The sequence below is a fragment of the Eptatretus burgeri genome, chromosome 10, assembly GCF_056783735.1.
Source record: "Eptatretus burgeri isolate ZD-2024b chromosome 10, Ebu_testis_v1, whole genome shotgun sequence".
Classification (NCBI taxonomy): Eukaryota; Metazoa; Chordata; class Myxini; order Myxiniformes; family Myxinidae; genus Eptatretus; species Eptatretus burgeri.
Genome location: NC_140970.1, coordinates 72,522,204 through 72,535,948, shown reverse-complemented (window position 1 = coordinate 72,535,948; position 13,745 = coordinate 72,522,204). Strand labels below are relative to the sequence as shown.

The following is a 13,745-nucleotide window of genomic DNA, read 5'->3' as shown; positions in this document are numbered from 1 at the left end:
TTAAGACAACAACCTTGCCTGCCCCCAAGCCACCAGGGAGACAGCCTTCCTACATGCGATGATGTCTGCTGGTGTGACACACACACTCACACGGAACTGCACTCTGGGGGGCTTTGACAACTGCTCGTGTGATGACACTCGGAATGGCAAGATGGGTATGCAATCCAAAATAATTGAACAAACATAAAAGGCAATGACAGAACTTCATTATTCTTATTGTAATTGCAAAAAAAACAACTACAGAAAATGATCAAAGTAATTTTCAACATTTGCTTGTACATACCACTACTTTGTTGAATATGATGGAATACAAGGGAGTGTGTGGTCGTGTTATACACAGGGGGCCAAAACTGGATGTGGGGTGGTTGCAGTGATAACCTCCCTTTCGGAGAGGCTGTCACACGACAGTTCATGGACGCACTTGAGGTCGGCCAAGACGCGCGCGCAGCTGTGAACCTGCACAACTATGGCACGGGTCGTGCGGTGAGTGGATGTGATAGACTGGGTTGATAAAGAGCATTTGTTGAAAATGCATGGTGGTCAATCTGGTTTGTTGTGCATTGAAAACACTGTTTACTTGTCTTGTAAGCAAGTTTGGCATCCATGACAAAATAGTTCACAGAAGCGATGTGTATGTTTGATATCGGGTTTACAAAATATCAAATACCACAATATAATTATGTTTAAAAGATCATTTAAAAAAATGCAAATGTCACAAAATTAAAGGAAATTCTCAATAACTCACTGACATCTTCATAACAGAATTTGCAGAACATTTTTAATTGCACTTAAGTATACCAACTATGGACCAGTAGGATCGTCTAGAGTTATGCTTACTCGCTTCTCAGCTGGGTTTGAATCTCCAGCCACCGTGATAACCCGTCATCCTGGTATTTCACATGCAGGGTGAGGTGTCAGTGTGTGCGTTTTTTAACACCGGTAGTTTGTGGACATGAAATATCCCACAGTGTCCTCCGTGAAGAGTAGGCAAGCTATCACCAAAATAGTCGGCATATTTGAAAGTACAGGACTGTAGTATGCCTTTAAAAATGTATCAAAGTAGTCGTGTGCCATCTGCCACTTGTATAAACGACATCGTGTCACCCACTAGTGGAGAACCGACAACATGGCAAGCGCTCAGTGGATGCCATGTTGCCTTATCTCCCAGCCTCATGTGTCTTGCCCTCTGGTGAAGTGTACTTCAGTATATCTAATGAGAGGTTCAGTTGAGTTAGGGTGAGCAATTTTTTTAACCTGGTAACGCATTCCCCCCCCCCCCATCCCACCCCCATTATAACACATTGGATTGTAAATGGAAAAAAATCGTATCCAGATAACATTGCAGTTTTTAGAAATGCATCTACTACATAAATCGGCAACTTGCTGATGATACATAACAATAATGATAATGGTACATACAGTGATCTACAAAATAATTTACTCCCTACCAATATGCCTGGTGTTGGCTTAATGATTAGGGTGGTGGGCTTGGTATCCTAGGGTCCAAAGTTCAAATCCCACTCAGCTGTTGAATTAATACCAGCTGGGATTAACTCGACCTGTCATCCTTCCAAGGTTGGCAAAATGAGTGCCAGCATGCTGGTATATTGTGTCGGAGTGGCGACTCGTCCAGAATTGTGCCCAATAGCCAAGGAGACTGCTGCAGCAGCACCAATGCTCTGTACAGAGTATGGCCCCAATCTCCTCCTCCTCCTACCAATAATGACGCATTTTGATGAATTATATAGAAACAATTTTTTCCAACTGAACTTTTTTATTCATAACTGAAGAGATTAAACTCACCACTGTTTTAGTTGAAGGAGGTAACATGTCAGGAATACCAACCAATAAAAACATGAACAAATCAAAATTCACTGGTTGCAAAAGTATTCAGCCCCTGAGATCAGTACTTCGTGGAAGCACCTTTTGCAGCAATGACTGCTATGAATCTTTTTGGGTAGATCTCGACCAGCTTTGCACAGTGAGATGGTGAAATATTTGTCCAATCTTCAAGTCTCGCCATCAATGTTCAATTGAGTTCAATGGAGGACTTTGACTAGGCCACTCAAGAACATTTATTTTCTTCTTATTCAGCCACTCCAGCATGGCTTTAGCTTTTCTTTTCAGATCATTCTCCTCCCGAAATGTGAATCTCATACCCAGTTTCAGATTCTTGGCTGATTCAAGCCGGTTTTTAATCAAGGATTCTACTGTACTTTTCACCATCCAATGTTCATTCTATCCCACCAAGCTTGCCAGTCCCTGCTGATGAAAAGCAGCCCCATAACATGCTGCTGCCACCACCATGCTTGACAGTTGGGATGGTGTTGACTTGATGATGTGCAGTGTTACATTTCAACCAAACATAATGCTTTGAATTTAGACCAAAAAGTTCATTTTTTTGTCTCGTCTGACCACAAAATTTTTCGCCACATTCCTGCAGGGTCATTAAGATGCTTTTTTGCAAACTCTATGTGAGCTTTTCGATGCATATTTTCAGTAATGGTTTCTTTATTGCCACCTGTTCATAGAGGCCAGCTTTGTGAAGGGAATGGGATATTGTTGATTGATGAACACTGAACCCCATTTCCGATAGAGAACCTTGCAGATTTTTCAGTCATTGTTGGATTTACAGTCACGTCCAAAAACCAGGTTCCTTCTTGCCGGGCTGCTGAGCTTGGATGGGCGACCTGATCGGGGTAGAGTCTGGGTGGTATGATACATCTTCTACTTTTAAATGATGGATTTCACTGTCCTCAAAGGGATAATAAGAGACTGAAATATTCCTATAACCCTCTCCTGAACGGTGCTTCTCCACCACTTTATGTCTGACTTCTTTGGAAAGCTCCTTTGTCTTCGTGTTTGCCTTGTTAGTTGACCAAGTGAGTTGTACCTTAAAACTCCTCAGATAAGTGGGGATCTTAATTTTTAAAATTAAACCACTGATTACATACAGGTGAAACCTATTACACTTGTTTTGCAACCTTTCACACAAACAATTTGCTCCTGAAGTGATTTAGGGTAAATTGGGCAAAGTGTTTGAATACTTATTAAACTGAGAATCATCTGATTTTCTCTGTTAATGTAAATTATTCACATTTTATCTGCAGTTTTTAGCTTTATCACTTTGGAGTTTGTGAAGACTCCACATGTTAAGTATGATTTGAAAGCATCATGAAATAAGCTCAGGTGGCATCAAAATGTGAAAACTTTGGAGGGGGATGAATACTTTTGCATATTAGATATTGAAAATGAAAATAATGACAATAACAATGATGTGGTGCCATTTGAAGTCCCTCATTTGAGGTGAGGGTAGGGATGGAAGGGGAGCATAATCCAGAGACAGACTGAACAAGGTCCCTTCAGATTTTAGAGGAGGGAGACAAGTTTGAAAGTTCAATCTTGAGGTTGGCCAGATGTTTTCTGGTTCTCCTGCGAATGAACACACTTGATGTGAGCTTTGTGGAATGATCTGAGATTGTCTTCTCTTGGGTTTGCTTTCCAGGAAGAGAAGGCAAGTTATTTCAGAGCAACTGCCTCACTGCAGGATTCAGTGTACCATGGGTGGGAAGAAGGGCAGAATAATTGAAGACGAGATGGTATGAATCTGTGCATGAGAGAGAGTTGCAGTCTGTGGAAGAATTTCCAGGCTGAGTTAACATCAGGGGCAGTAGATAAGGGAGATCAGTTCTGAAGAGAAATGGCTGCTTGCAGTCCCTATGAAATGCCAGACTCACCGGTGCTGAGGCAGCTCTCTGAGAATAGCCAGAGATATTAACTCTCACAAGCATATAATCAGTTGAATCCATTGGAGCAGAGAAAGAGTAGGAGACATTTGCAGGGAAGTTTGCAATCACCAAGTCCAGAAGGGAGGATTTGCCATTGGGAGAAATCCTGGTTGGAAAGTTCACAGATTAAGTCAGTAACATGGAGTCACAGAAGTTCTTTGCTGAGTGCCATGACTGGTGAGAGAGGTACCAACACCAAGCCCATTAACATGGTGACAAATTAAATCACCACATATGAGGAAGAGAGAGTTGGGATGAGTGGTTAAAAGTTTGTCCATGTTGTCGAAGAGAGAGCTATAGATGGAGTCGTCACTGTTTTGAGGATGTAATGGTACAACACAGACAAACAAGAGGTGGTAGCGGAGGGGACATCAGTCAGAGGTACTCCTGGGGGGTTGGGAGGTGTAACCAGTACAAGGACAGTGAGAACTTGAGTTCTTGATGGAAAGTGCAACTCCACCGCCAGGGCGGGGTTCAGGCCTATCAAATCGGAGGACAAAATAGCTGGGAAGAGACACTAAGGAGTCAGCGATGTCCTGTGGAAGGAAGGATTATGTTAAACAGATGACGTCTCAATTGTTGAACTGTCGTTAAAATAAAAGGTTTTTAATTTTCTGTAAATTGTGACATTTTGTTGCTGTTGTGAATTGGTTCATTTTCTCATAACTTTAAAAGGATTTTTCCACTCCACCACCAAACCACTTATAACTATGGCTAATAAAATAAAGATGGTAAGGTTAAGTGGCCATGCAAATTAGGAGGGACAGAAAATTTTCTACTTTTTTTTTTTATCCCCCGCCACATGGCGGAAGGGGGATATTGTTGTCACCCGGGTTGTCCGTCCGTCGTCCGTCCGGCTGGCTGGGCGTCAACATTTATAACTGTGAGTGTGATAACTCGTAAACTGTTCGCCATATCGATTTGAAATTTGGGCCACATATGTACCACCTGAAAAGGAAGAGCTCTATTGATTTTTGGCGTGGCCGGATCCAAGATGGCCGACTGGGGCGGTCGTCCGTCCGTCCGGCTGGCTGGCTGGGCGTCAACATTTATAGCTGTGAGTGCGATAACTCATAAACTGTTTGCCATATCGATTTGAAATTTGGGTCACACATGTACCACCTGAAACGGAAGAACCCTATTTATTTTGGGCGTGGCCAGATTCAAGATGGCCGACTGGGGTGGCCATCTTGAAAAAAATATTTTGTAATAAATGGAAAAACGCTAATCTGATTTCAATTATTATTCAATGGCGGGGGATTCCCAATCTCTGATGGTATATTTTTGGTATACAATGTCGAGGCTCGTATAAGAGCAAACACACAGAACATATTTTTCCGAATTTCGGTCCGCCCGGCGTGCAATCGGCCACGTAACTCAAATCGCGACCGCGTCACCCACCGGAACGGACAATTCAGTCGTGACCTTCCGTGGAACGACCGCCAGGAGCTAGTCATGGGTGGGTCTTTCGACCACACCACAATCGCGCCAATCGGCCACCCACGCAGGATAGGGTTGTTCGCCAAACTCGATCTACCTAAGTACCTGCGCGGGTAGTTAACTGGGCGATCATATCTCGCCGCTGGCCGGCCTAGGACACGAACCGCTTAAGCGGTCCGTTCCGTGCTTCGGTGATAACCGAGCGGTGTTATCGCCGGCCCCGACGGATGTGATTATTTACTGGGTGCTTACACCCTTCTACCAATTCCTTCCGTGATGCAAGATGGAACTTTCAAACAAAGGAAAGGACGCAACGAAACAGGGAACAGTTCGACAAGTATATTTATTGAAACCACACGTATGCAGGCAAAGCAATGAATAACAGTCATGCACGTATGTACAGCACACAAATAGAAATGCAAACAACGAATTACTACCGATGAAAGCAATGTACATACATGCACAGTCACTTAGGCAGTTCTAACTTGTTGGACACGGCGCCACAGCATGCATACAAAAACCCAAAGAAATAAGTGGAAGAGAAAGGACTTCCTTTTTTGTGGCCGGTGAGTCCCTCTCCCACGACCATCAGCGTGGTCGCGCCTGGCCCCGACCTCTCTCGCGGCCGGCGAACCCTCTCCGGCACTCCTCCTCCGGACGCGCAAGTCCACCACACAACCGGCGCTGCCGCGTCTCCCATCCGGGCCTCTGTTGACAGGCCGCTCGCTAAGCTGCGAGCACAGGACCTCTTCCACCGACAAGACAAGACCCCTTCCACCGACAAGACAACCAGCGCCAAGAAGAAGACGACGATCAGCCCAGAAGCTCAAAAAACCAGAACACAGGAACTCTCGAAGACAAGGAGACAGGAAGACTACTCAAGGTCCGTGCTGTCCGCCTTTTGTAGCGCGGGGCTCCGCCCTTCGCTCTGCCCCGTTTTCGGCCCTGCCTCCCTTCGAGCTTCTTGGAGAAGCCTCTCGAAGGGGGGCGTGCCCTCTCGCTCTCCCTCCACCCCACCCCGTGCGGGGGCCGGGGAGTCAGTTTTGGCTCAGGGCCAGGGAATTATTCCCCCAAAAAGAGGCCCCCACCTTTTCTCACCTTTGACCCCCGGCTCGGATTGCACTTCCACCACACCGAGCGCGGAGAATTTAGGCAGGAGAAACAGGCGGGAAAAGTCCGTGCAGGCTCCGCAAGAGCTTTTATTCTGGCAATCCTGCATGCGTTCCTGGACGGTTTTTACCGCGGAAATCGTCGCCGCGTGGTCCGTGGAGGACGGCGTTCGTAAACGCGGATAGTGGCGAAGATGGTGGTGGTTGTTGTGGTGAGGGTTTGAGCATGGTTGGTTCGTGGTTGTAGTTGGTGGCGATGGTTGTTGGGGGATGATTGGTCCAAAATAATGATAGAGAAAAGAAAAACGGCTATCTCAAAGGATCGCAGCCCTGTGAACACGGAAATTCCCTCTAAACAACGGTGGGGAAATCTAACTACACAATTACTTATCGTCATAACTGATCAAAGGATCCTTTATGGTGTATTGCGAATTTCCACAGCCGTAACAATATAATAAGGGGAGCAGGAGATGAGGGGTGGAAGAGGGAAGCACAAAACAGTGGGGAATAGAGACATTAAAGAGATCTGTGAAAGGGAGAGGGATGGGGTGGGGTACACGGGGTAAACAAGATGGTACTACAGGGACTTTCAGGAAGGAAAGCAGGGCAGTTGAAGGAGGTGGGTTTGGGGTGGATTAGCGGGGGTAGAAAAGATCAAGGTTTTGGATTGGGGAAGATAAGAGATGATGCTGAACAGCTGTTTTGAAACCTGGAGGGAGGAGTCGGACTGAAGAGTGTGGGAGTTTGTTCCAGAAGTGGGAAGAGAGAGAGGAATGAAAGAGTGAAGGTGAGCAGTGATTCTTGATTTTGGCAGTTTCACCAGAAGGGGGTTTTGGTGGACCTTGATCGCCCTGCGGAAGTATGGGGAGGAGAGAGCACAGACAGAGCAAGGGGGTGGGGAGGGTCGGGGAGGCAAAGCCAGAGAGGAGATGGTAGAAGACAGCAAGACCACTGACCTGTCTGCGATGAGAGAGTGAGACACCAAAAGACTCAGCTCAGCTTCATGCTGTGGAAACCAAGTATTGTCGGATCATTGGTATCTGCCGTGATGAAGCTATGTGTGAGGCAGGAGTGCCACCCCAGAAGGGACAGCAGTACTCCATCAGGCTGCAGATGAAAGATTTATATGTTGATCGAAGCTTTGGTGTGCCAACGAAGGACTTTGCATGGCGTAGGATGCCCAGTCGGTGACTGGCTTTGGAGGCCAGCTTGGAAATGTGGCTTTCCCAGGAAAGATCATGGCAGATAGTGAGACCCAAAAGCTTGAATGAGAGGACTTCTTCAAGGGTATTGTTGAGAAAGTAGATGGGGATTTTTTCCAGATGGTCCTTTTGGAGAGGCATAGTGAGAGTGGAAGATGTGTCAGGATTGAAAGACATGTTCCAAGTGTTTGACCAGCTTGTGATTTTATCCAGGTCTGCAGAGATTGAAGAGGCTACTGCCTTCCGATCAGAGAGATTAGAGATGGTATGGCAGAGGGTGGAGTCATCAGCAAAGGGATAAAGAGGATTTTGCAGGGTCTGAGAGATCATTGATAAAAAAAACAGAAAAAGCACAGGGCCCAGAACACTGCCTTGAGGAACTCCAGCCTGGACAGGAAGAGGGGTGAGATAGAGCCATGAAGCCACACACTGACTGATACATGAGAAGAAGTTCACAAGCCATGAGTGGAGATTGCCTTGGATACTATAAGAAGAGAGTTTAGTGAGCAGTGCGGGATGCCAGACCGTTTTGAAAGTTTGCGATATGTCGAGGGAGATGGTTCTGATCTCATGTCTGGCATTTAGGACCTCCATCCATTATTGGGAAAGCAGAAGCAGCATGTCCAGGATAGAGTGACCTGGTCTGAATCCAAATTGATGGTCAGAAATCAAGCCATTGAAGAAGAGTAAGGATTTGATGTTGGAAGTGATGATGGATTCCATGCCTTGCTGATGACTGAGATCAGGCTGATTGGTCTGTCATTGCAGGGATCAGTGTTTGCACCTTTTTATGCAGAGTGGTGATGTTGGCTGATTTCCAAGCAGATGGCACATGTGAGAGGGTGAATAGAACAGAGAGAGGGTGAGCAAGAGCAGCAGAGCAGGTTTTTAGGACAAGTGGGTTTACAACAGTCTGGACCAGTTGCAGAACCCGAGTCGACGTTTGACAGCGAGCTCTCCACATTATCAGGAGAAAAGGACACAGTCCAGGTACAGTTGGGTGTGACTGGGTAAGGTGGGTGCATAAAGCAATGGGTTTAGGACACAAGATTTAGAAGCAAATACAGAGTTTAGGCATTCAGCCTTTTCATGTGCAGTGTCAGCTGTGCAGCCATTTGAGGTAAGAGAAGGGATGGAGGGGGAACATACACTAGAAACAAAATTAACCAGACACCACCAGGATTTGAAGGAGGGAGACAGGTATGAGAGTTCAGACTTGAGATTAGAAAGATGTTGTTTCTTTACTCTCCTGAGGGGAGACACACACTTTTCCAAGCTTTGTGGAAGAAACTGAGATTGACTTCAGCAGGAATATGCCTTCCAGGAGGTGAAGGGAAGTTGTTTTCGGACAACTGAAGACGAGATGGGATAAATTTGTGCGAGAGAGAGAGAGAGAGAGAGAGAGAGAGAGAGAGAGAGACAGAGACAGAGACAGAGACAGAGACAGAGACAGAGACAGAGACAGAGACAGAGACAGAGACAGAGACAGAGACAGAGACAGAGACAGAGACAGAGACAGAGACAGAGACAGAGACAGAGAGACAGACAGAGAGAGGCAGACAGAGAGAGACAGACAGACAGAGAGACAGAGAGACAGAGAGACAGAGAGACAGAGAGACAGAGAGACAGAGAGACAGAGAGACAGAGAGACAGAGAGACAGAGAGGCAGAGAGACAGAGAGACAGAGAGACAGAGAGACAGAGAGACAGAGAGACAGAGAGACAGAGAGACAGAGAGACAGAGAGACAGAGAGACAGAGAGACAGAGAGACAGAGACAGAGAGACAGAGACAGAGACAGAGACAGAGACAGAGACAGAGACAGAGACAGAGACAGAGACAGAGACAGAGACAGAGACAGAGACAGAGACAGAGACAGAGACAGAGACAGAGACAGAGACAGAGACAGAGACAGAGACAGAGACAGAGACAGAGACAGAGACAGAGACAGAGACAGAGACAGAGACACAGAGAGACTGAGAGAGAGAGAGAGAGACAGAGACAGAGAGAGAGAGAGAGAGAGAGAGACAGAGAGAGAGAGAGAGAGAGAGAGAGAGAGAGAGAGACAGAGAGACAGAGAGAGAGAGAGACAGAGAGACAGAGAGACAGAGAGACAGAGAGACAGAGAGACAGAGAGACTGAGAGACTGAGAGACTGAGAGACAGAGAGACAGAGAGACAGAGAGACAGAGAGACAGAGAGACAGAGAGACAGAGAGACAGAGAGACAGAGAGACAGAGAGACAGAGAGACAGAGAGACAGAGAGACAGAGAGACAGAGAGACAGAGAGACAGAGAGACAGAGAGACAGAGAGACAGAGAGACAGAGAGACAGAGAGACAGAGAGACAGAGAGACAGAGAGACAGAGAGACAGAGAGACAGAGAGACAGAGAGACAGAGAGACAGAGAGACAGAGAGACAGAGAGACAGAGAGACAGAGAGACAGAGAGACAGAGAGACAGAGAGACAGAGAGACAGAGAGACAGAGAGACAGAGAGACAGAGAGACAGAGAGACAGAGAGACAGAGAGACAGAGAGACAGAGAGACAGAGAGACAGAGAGACAGAGAGACAGAGAGACAGAGAGACAGAGAGACAGAGAGACAGAGAGACAGAGAGACAGAGAGACAGAGAGACAGAGAGACAGAGAGACAGAGAGACAGAGAGAGACAGAGACAGAGAGACAGAGACAGAGAGACAGAGACAGAGAGACAGAGACAGAGAGACAGAGACAGAGAGACAGAGACAGAGAGACAGAGACAGAGAGACAGAGACAGAGAGACAGAGACAGAGAGACAGAGACAGAGAGACAGAGACAGAGAGACAGAGACAGAGAGACAGAGACAGAGAGACAGAGACAGAGAGACAGAGACAGAGAGACAGAGACAGAGAGACAGAGACAGAGAGACAGAGACAGAGAGACAGAGACAGAGAGACAGAGACAGAGAGACAGAGACAGAGAGACAGAGACAGAGAGACAGAGACAGAGAGACAGAGACAGAGAGACAGAGACAGAGAGACAGAGACAGAGAGACAGAGACAGAGAGACAGAGACAGAGAGACAGAGACAGAGAGACAGAGACAGAGAGACAGAGACAGAGAGACAGAGACAGAGAGACAGAGACAGAGAGACAGAGACAGAGAGACAGAGACAGAGAGACAGAGACAGAGAGACAGAGACAGAGAGACAGAGACAGAGAGACAGAGACAGAGAGACAGAGACAGAGAGACAGAGACAGAGAGACAGAGACAGAGAGACAGAGACAGAGAGACAGAGACAGAGAGACAGAGACAGAGAGACAGAGACAGAGAGACAGAGACAGAGAGACAGAGACAGAGAGACAGAGACAGAGAGACAGAGACAGAGAGACAGAGACAGAGAGACAGAGACAGAGAGACAGAGACAGAGAGACAGAGACAGAGAGACAGAGACAGAGAGACAGAGACAGAGAGACAGAGACAGAGAGACAGAGACAGAGAGACAGAGACAGAGAGACAGAGACAGAGAGACAGAGAGACAGAGAGACAGAGAGACAGAGAGACAGAGAGACAGAGAGACAGAGACAGAGAGACAGAGACAGAGAGACAGAGACAGAGAGACAGAGACAGAGAGACAGAGACAGAGAGACAGAGACAGAGAGACAGAGACAGAGAGACAGAGACAGAGAGACAGAGACAGAGAGACAGAGACAGAGAGACAGAGACAGAGAGACAGAGACAGAGAGACAGAGAGACAGAGAGACAGAGAGACAGAGAGACAGAGAGACAGAGAGACAGAGAGACACAGAGAGACAGAGAGACACAGAGACACAGAGACACAGAGAGACACAGAGAGACAGAGAGACACAGAGAGACAGAGAGACAGAGAGAGACAGAGAGACACAGAGAGACACAGAGAGACACAGAGAGACACAGAGAGACACAGAGAGACACAGAGAGACACAGAGAGACACAGAGAGACACAGAGAGACACAGAGAGACACAGAGAGACACAGAGAGACACAGAGAGACACAGAGAGACACAGAGAGACACAGAGAGACACAGAGAGACACAGAGAGACACAGAGAGACACAGAGAGACACAGAGAGACACAGAGAGACACAGAGAGACACAGAGACACAGAGAGACACAGAGAGAGACAGAGAGACAGAGAGACAGAGAGAAAGAAAGAAAGAAAGAAAGAGAGAGAAAGAAAGAAAGAAAGAAAGAAAGAAAGAAAAAGAAAGAGAGAAAAAAAAAATATGAGAATATTCCTTTGAAAAAATTCCCAGAATGAGTTGATATCAGAGTGTGGAGATGAGAGACCATGACAGAAATTTGATGGCTGCTTAAAGTCCCTGCCAGTCGACCTGAGTGGAATTCCAGACTCGTCAGCATTGAGGTGGTTCTCTAATAATAACCAGAGATGACCACTTTAACAAGCGTGAACCGATTGGAGCAGAACAACAGACATTTTCTGGGATATTAGTCAAAATCAAATCCAGAAGAGATGGAGCACCGTTGGCTGCGATCTAGGTCGGGAAGTTGACAGATTGTGTCAGTCCCAATGAGACATAGAAATCCTTTGTTGAAGTGCCATGGCAGGCGAGATAGGTACCCACACCCAGCCAATTGGCATGACAGCAATTGAAGTCACCACACACGAGGAATAGAGTTAGGATGAGAGGATAGAAGTTGGTCCATGTTTTCAGCGAGCAAGATGTCAATGGAGTCATCACTTTTTGGTGCACAGTTCAACACATATAGACAAGAGGTGGAAGTGGAGGGAAGCTGTAGCCAGAGGTATTCCTGGGGATGTGGTGGAGTGAGGGCAGTGCATGGAAAGTGAGGAATAGAGTCTTTGATGAAGAGAGCAACTCCTCCACCAGGATGAGGCTCAGGTCTGTCATACTGGAGGAGGGAGTAACCAGGGAGAGAAACTAAGGAGTGAGAGATGTCTTGAAGGAGAAAAGTTTCTGTTGAGCAGATTATGTTGGTTTATCAGTGGCAACCTATATGGAGAGATCTGTCAGGTTAGAGCAAAGGCCCCAAATGTTTGAGGTCCACACTATAAAGGAAGAGGGAGGGGAGGAGGCTTTGGGTGCAGGGTGGGGGGGATGGTAGGACAAGGGAGGAGAGTGTGAGGTAAGGAGAGTTGTTCACAGTGTGTAGGAGATTGCAGAAGAGCTAGGAGAGAGGGGTCAGCTGGGAGGAGGACAAAGGGCTTGGTGGTGAAAGGATGAGGCATAGTGGAGAGGGGGAGAAGGGAAGTAGGAGATTGGAGGGATGAGTTGGACGAGAGAGGGTGGGGGAAGGAGGTAGCTTTGTGGATGTGAGGGAGGCAGCTTTGAGAAGGGGGAGTGAGAGGGGAGATTCGAAAGGGAAGGGTGAGGAGAGAATTGAGGGAGAAAGGTGCGGGGGGAGCTTTTGAGAAGGGTGAGGGGAAGAGAGAGAAGTTTGCTTTGAAGAGGGAGGGGGTGGCTAATTTGGGAGTGTAGAAGAAATTCTTAAGTCATCCTGTACATGTCAGTCATTTATTAAACAAACAACATAAACGGATACAAACAAACAAATACATATGCGCATCTGCAGGATCTGAACACAGACTTGCTCCAGATCTCTGAAACACATGGAGAATTTTCATTCTTTATAAAGTGTTCAGTGAGATACAGCTCTTTGTCATTTTCAAACGCTGGCGCCACAGTTTGTCAGGTCGATGTATTTCCAGGTGGAAATCATTTTCAGCTTATGTGCAGCAATCAGCCTATTTTTTTTTTTTGAAGGATTGTCGCATATATTTCAAGACCAGATGTGTATATTCTCTCCCAGCACAGAATGACACACATGATAGAATGACGTCAAACTGCAACCCTTTTGGGAATTTTGGGATTTATATAGTATGTAGATTAAAAGTCATTCTGCTTCTTACAGACTGAGGAAATGTACTATCTTTAAGCAATGAGAGCTTAATGAATACATCTGGACATTTCCTTCGACCCACATTCCAGTTATACTGAAATCATACTCCCTGTCCAACTTGCTGGTGCATTTCATTAAAAATCCCTTGGAAAGCAAGGTCACTTTTAAATGATAGGCAATTATTCTATACTGAATTAATGCTCATTCGAAAGGTCGGCCTGTTTATCATATCTTTACTACACCGGTCGACATCTTTCAATATAGAGGAAATATATTGTTGCAGGCCAGGGGTCAGGTGAGAAAACCACAAG

The 13,745-nt window shown here is 46.4% G+C and overlaps 1 protein-coding gene across 1 annotated transcript in view; it reads left to right on the top strand.

The window, feature by feature from the left end:
- The window catches only part of WNT8B (Wnt family member 8B), a 48,761-nt gene that overhangs the window by 17,780 nt on the left and 17,236 nt on the right, over window positions 1–13,745 (top strand). The window contains exons 4-5 of the mRNA XM_085898954.1: window positions 30–155; window positions 341–483. Coding sequence (XP_085755080.1) covers window positions 30–155; window positions 341–483 — 269 coding nt within the window. The remainder of the gene's footprint in view (window positions 1–29; window positions 156–340; window positions 484–13,745) is intronic.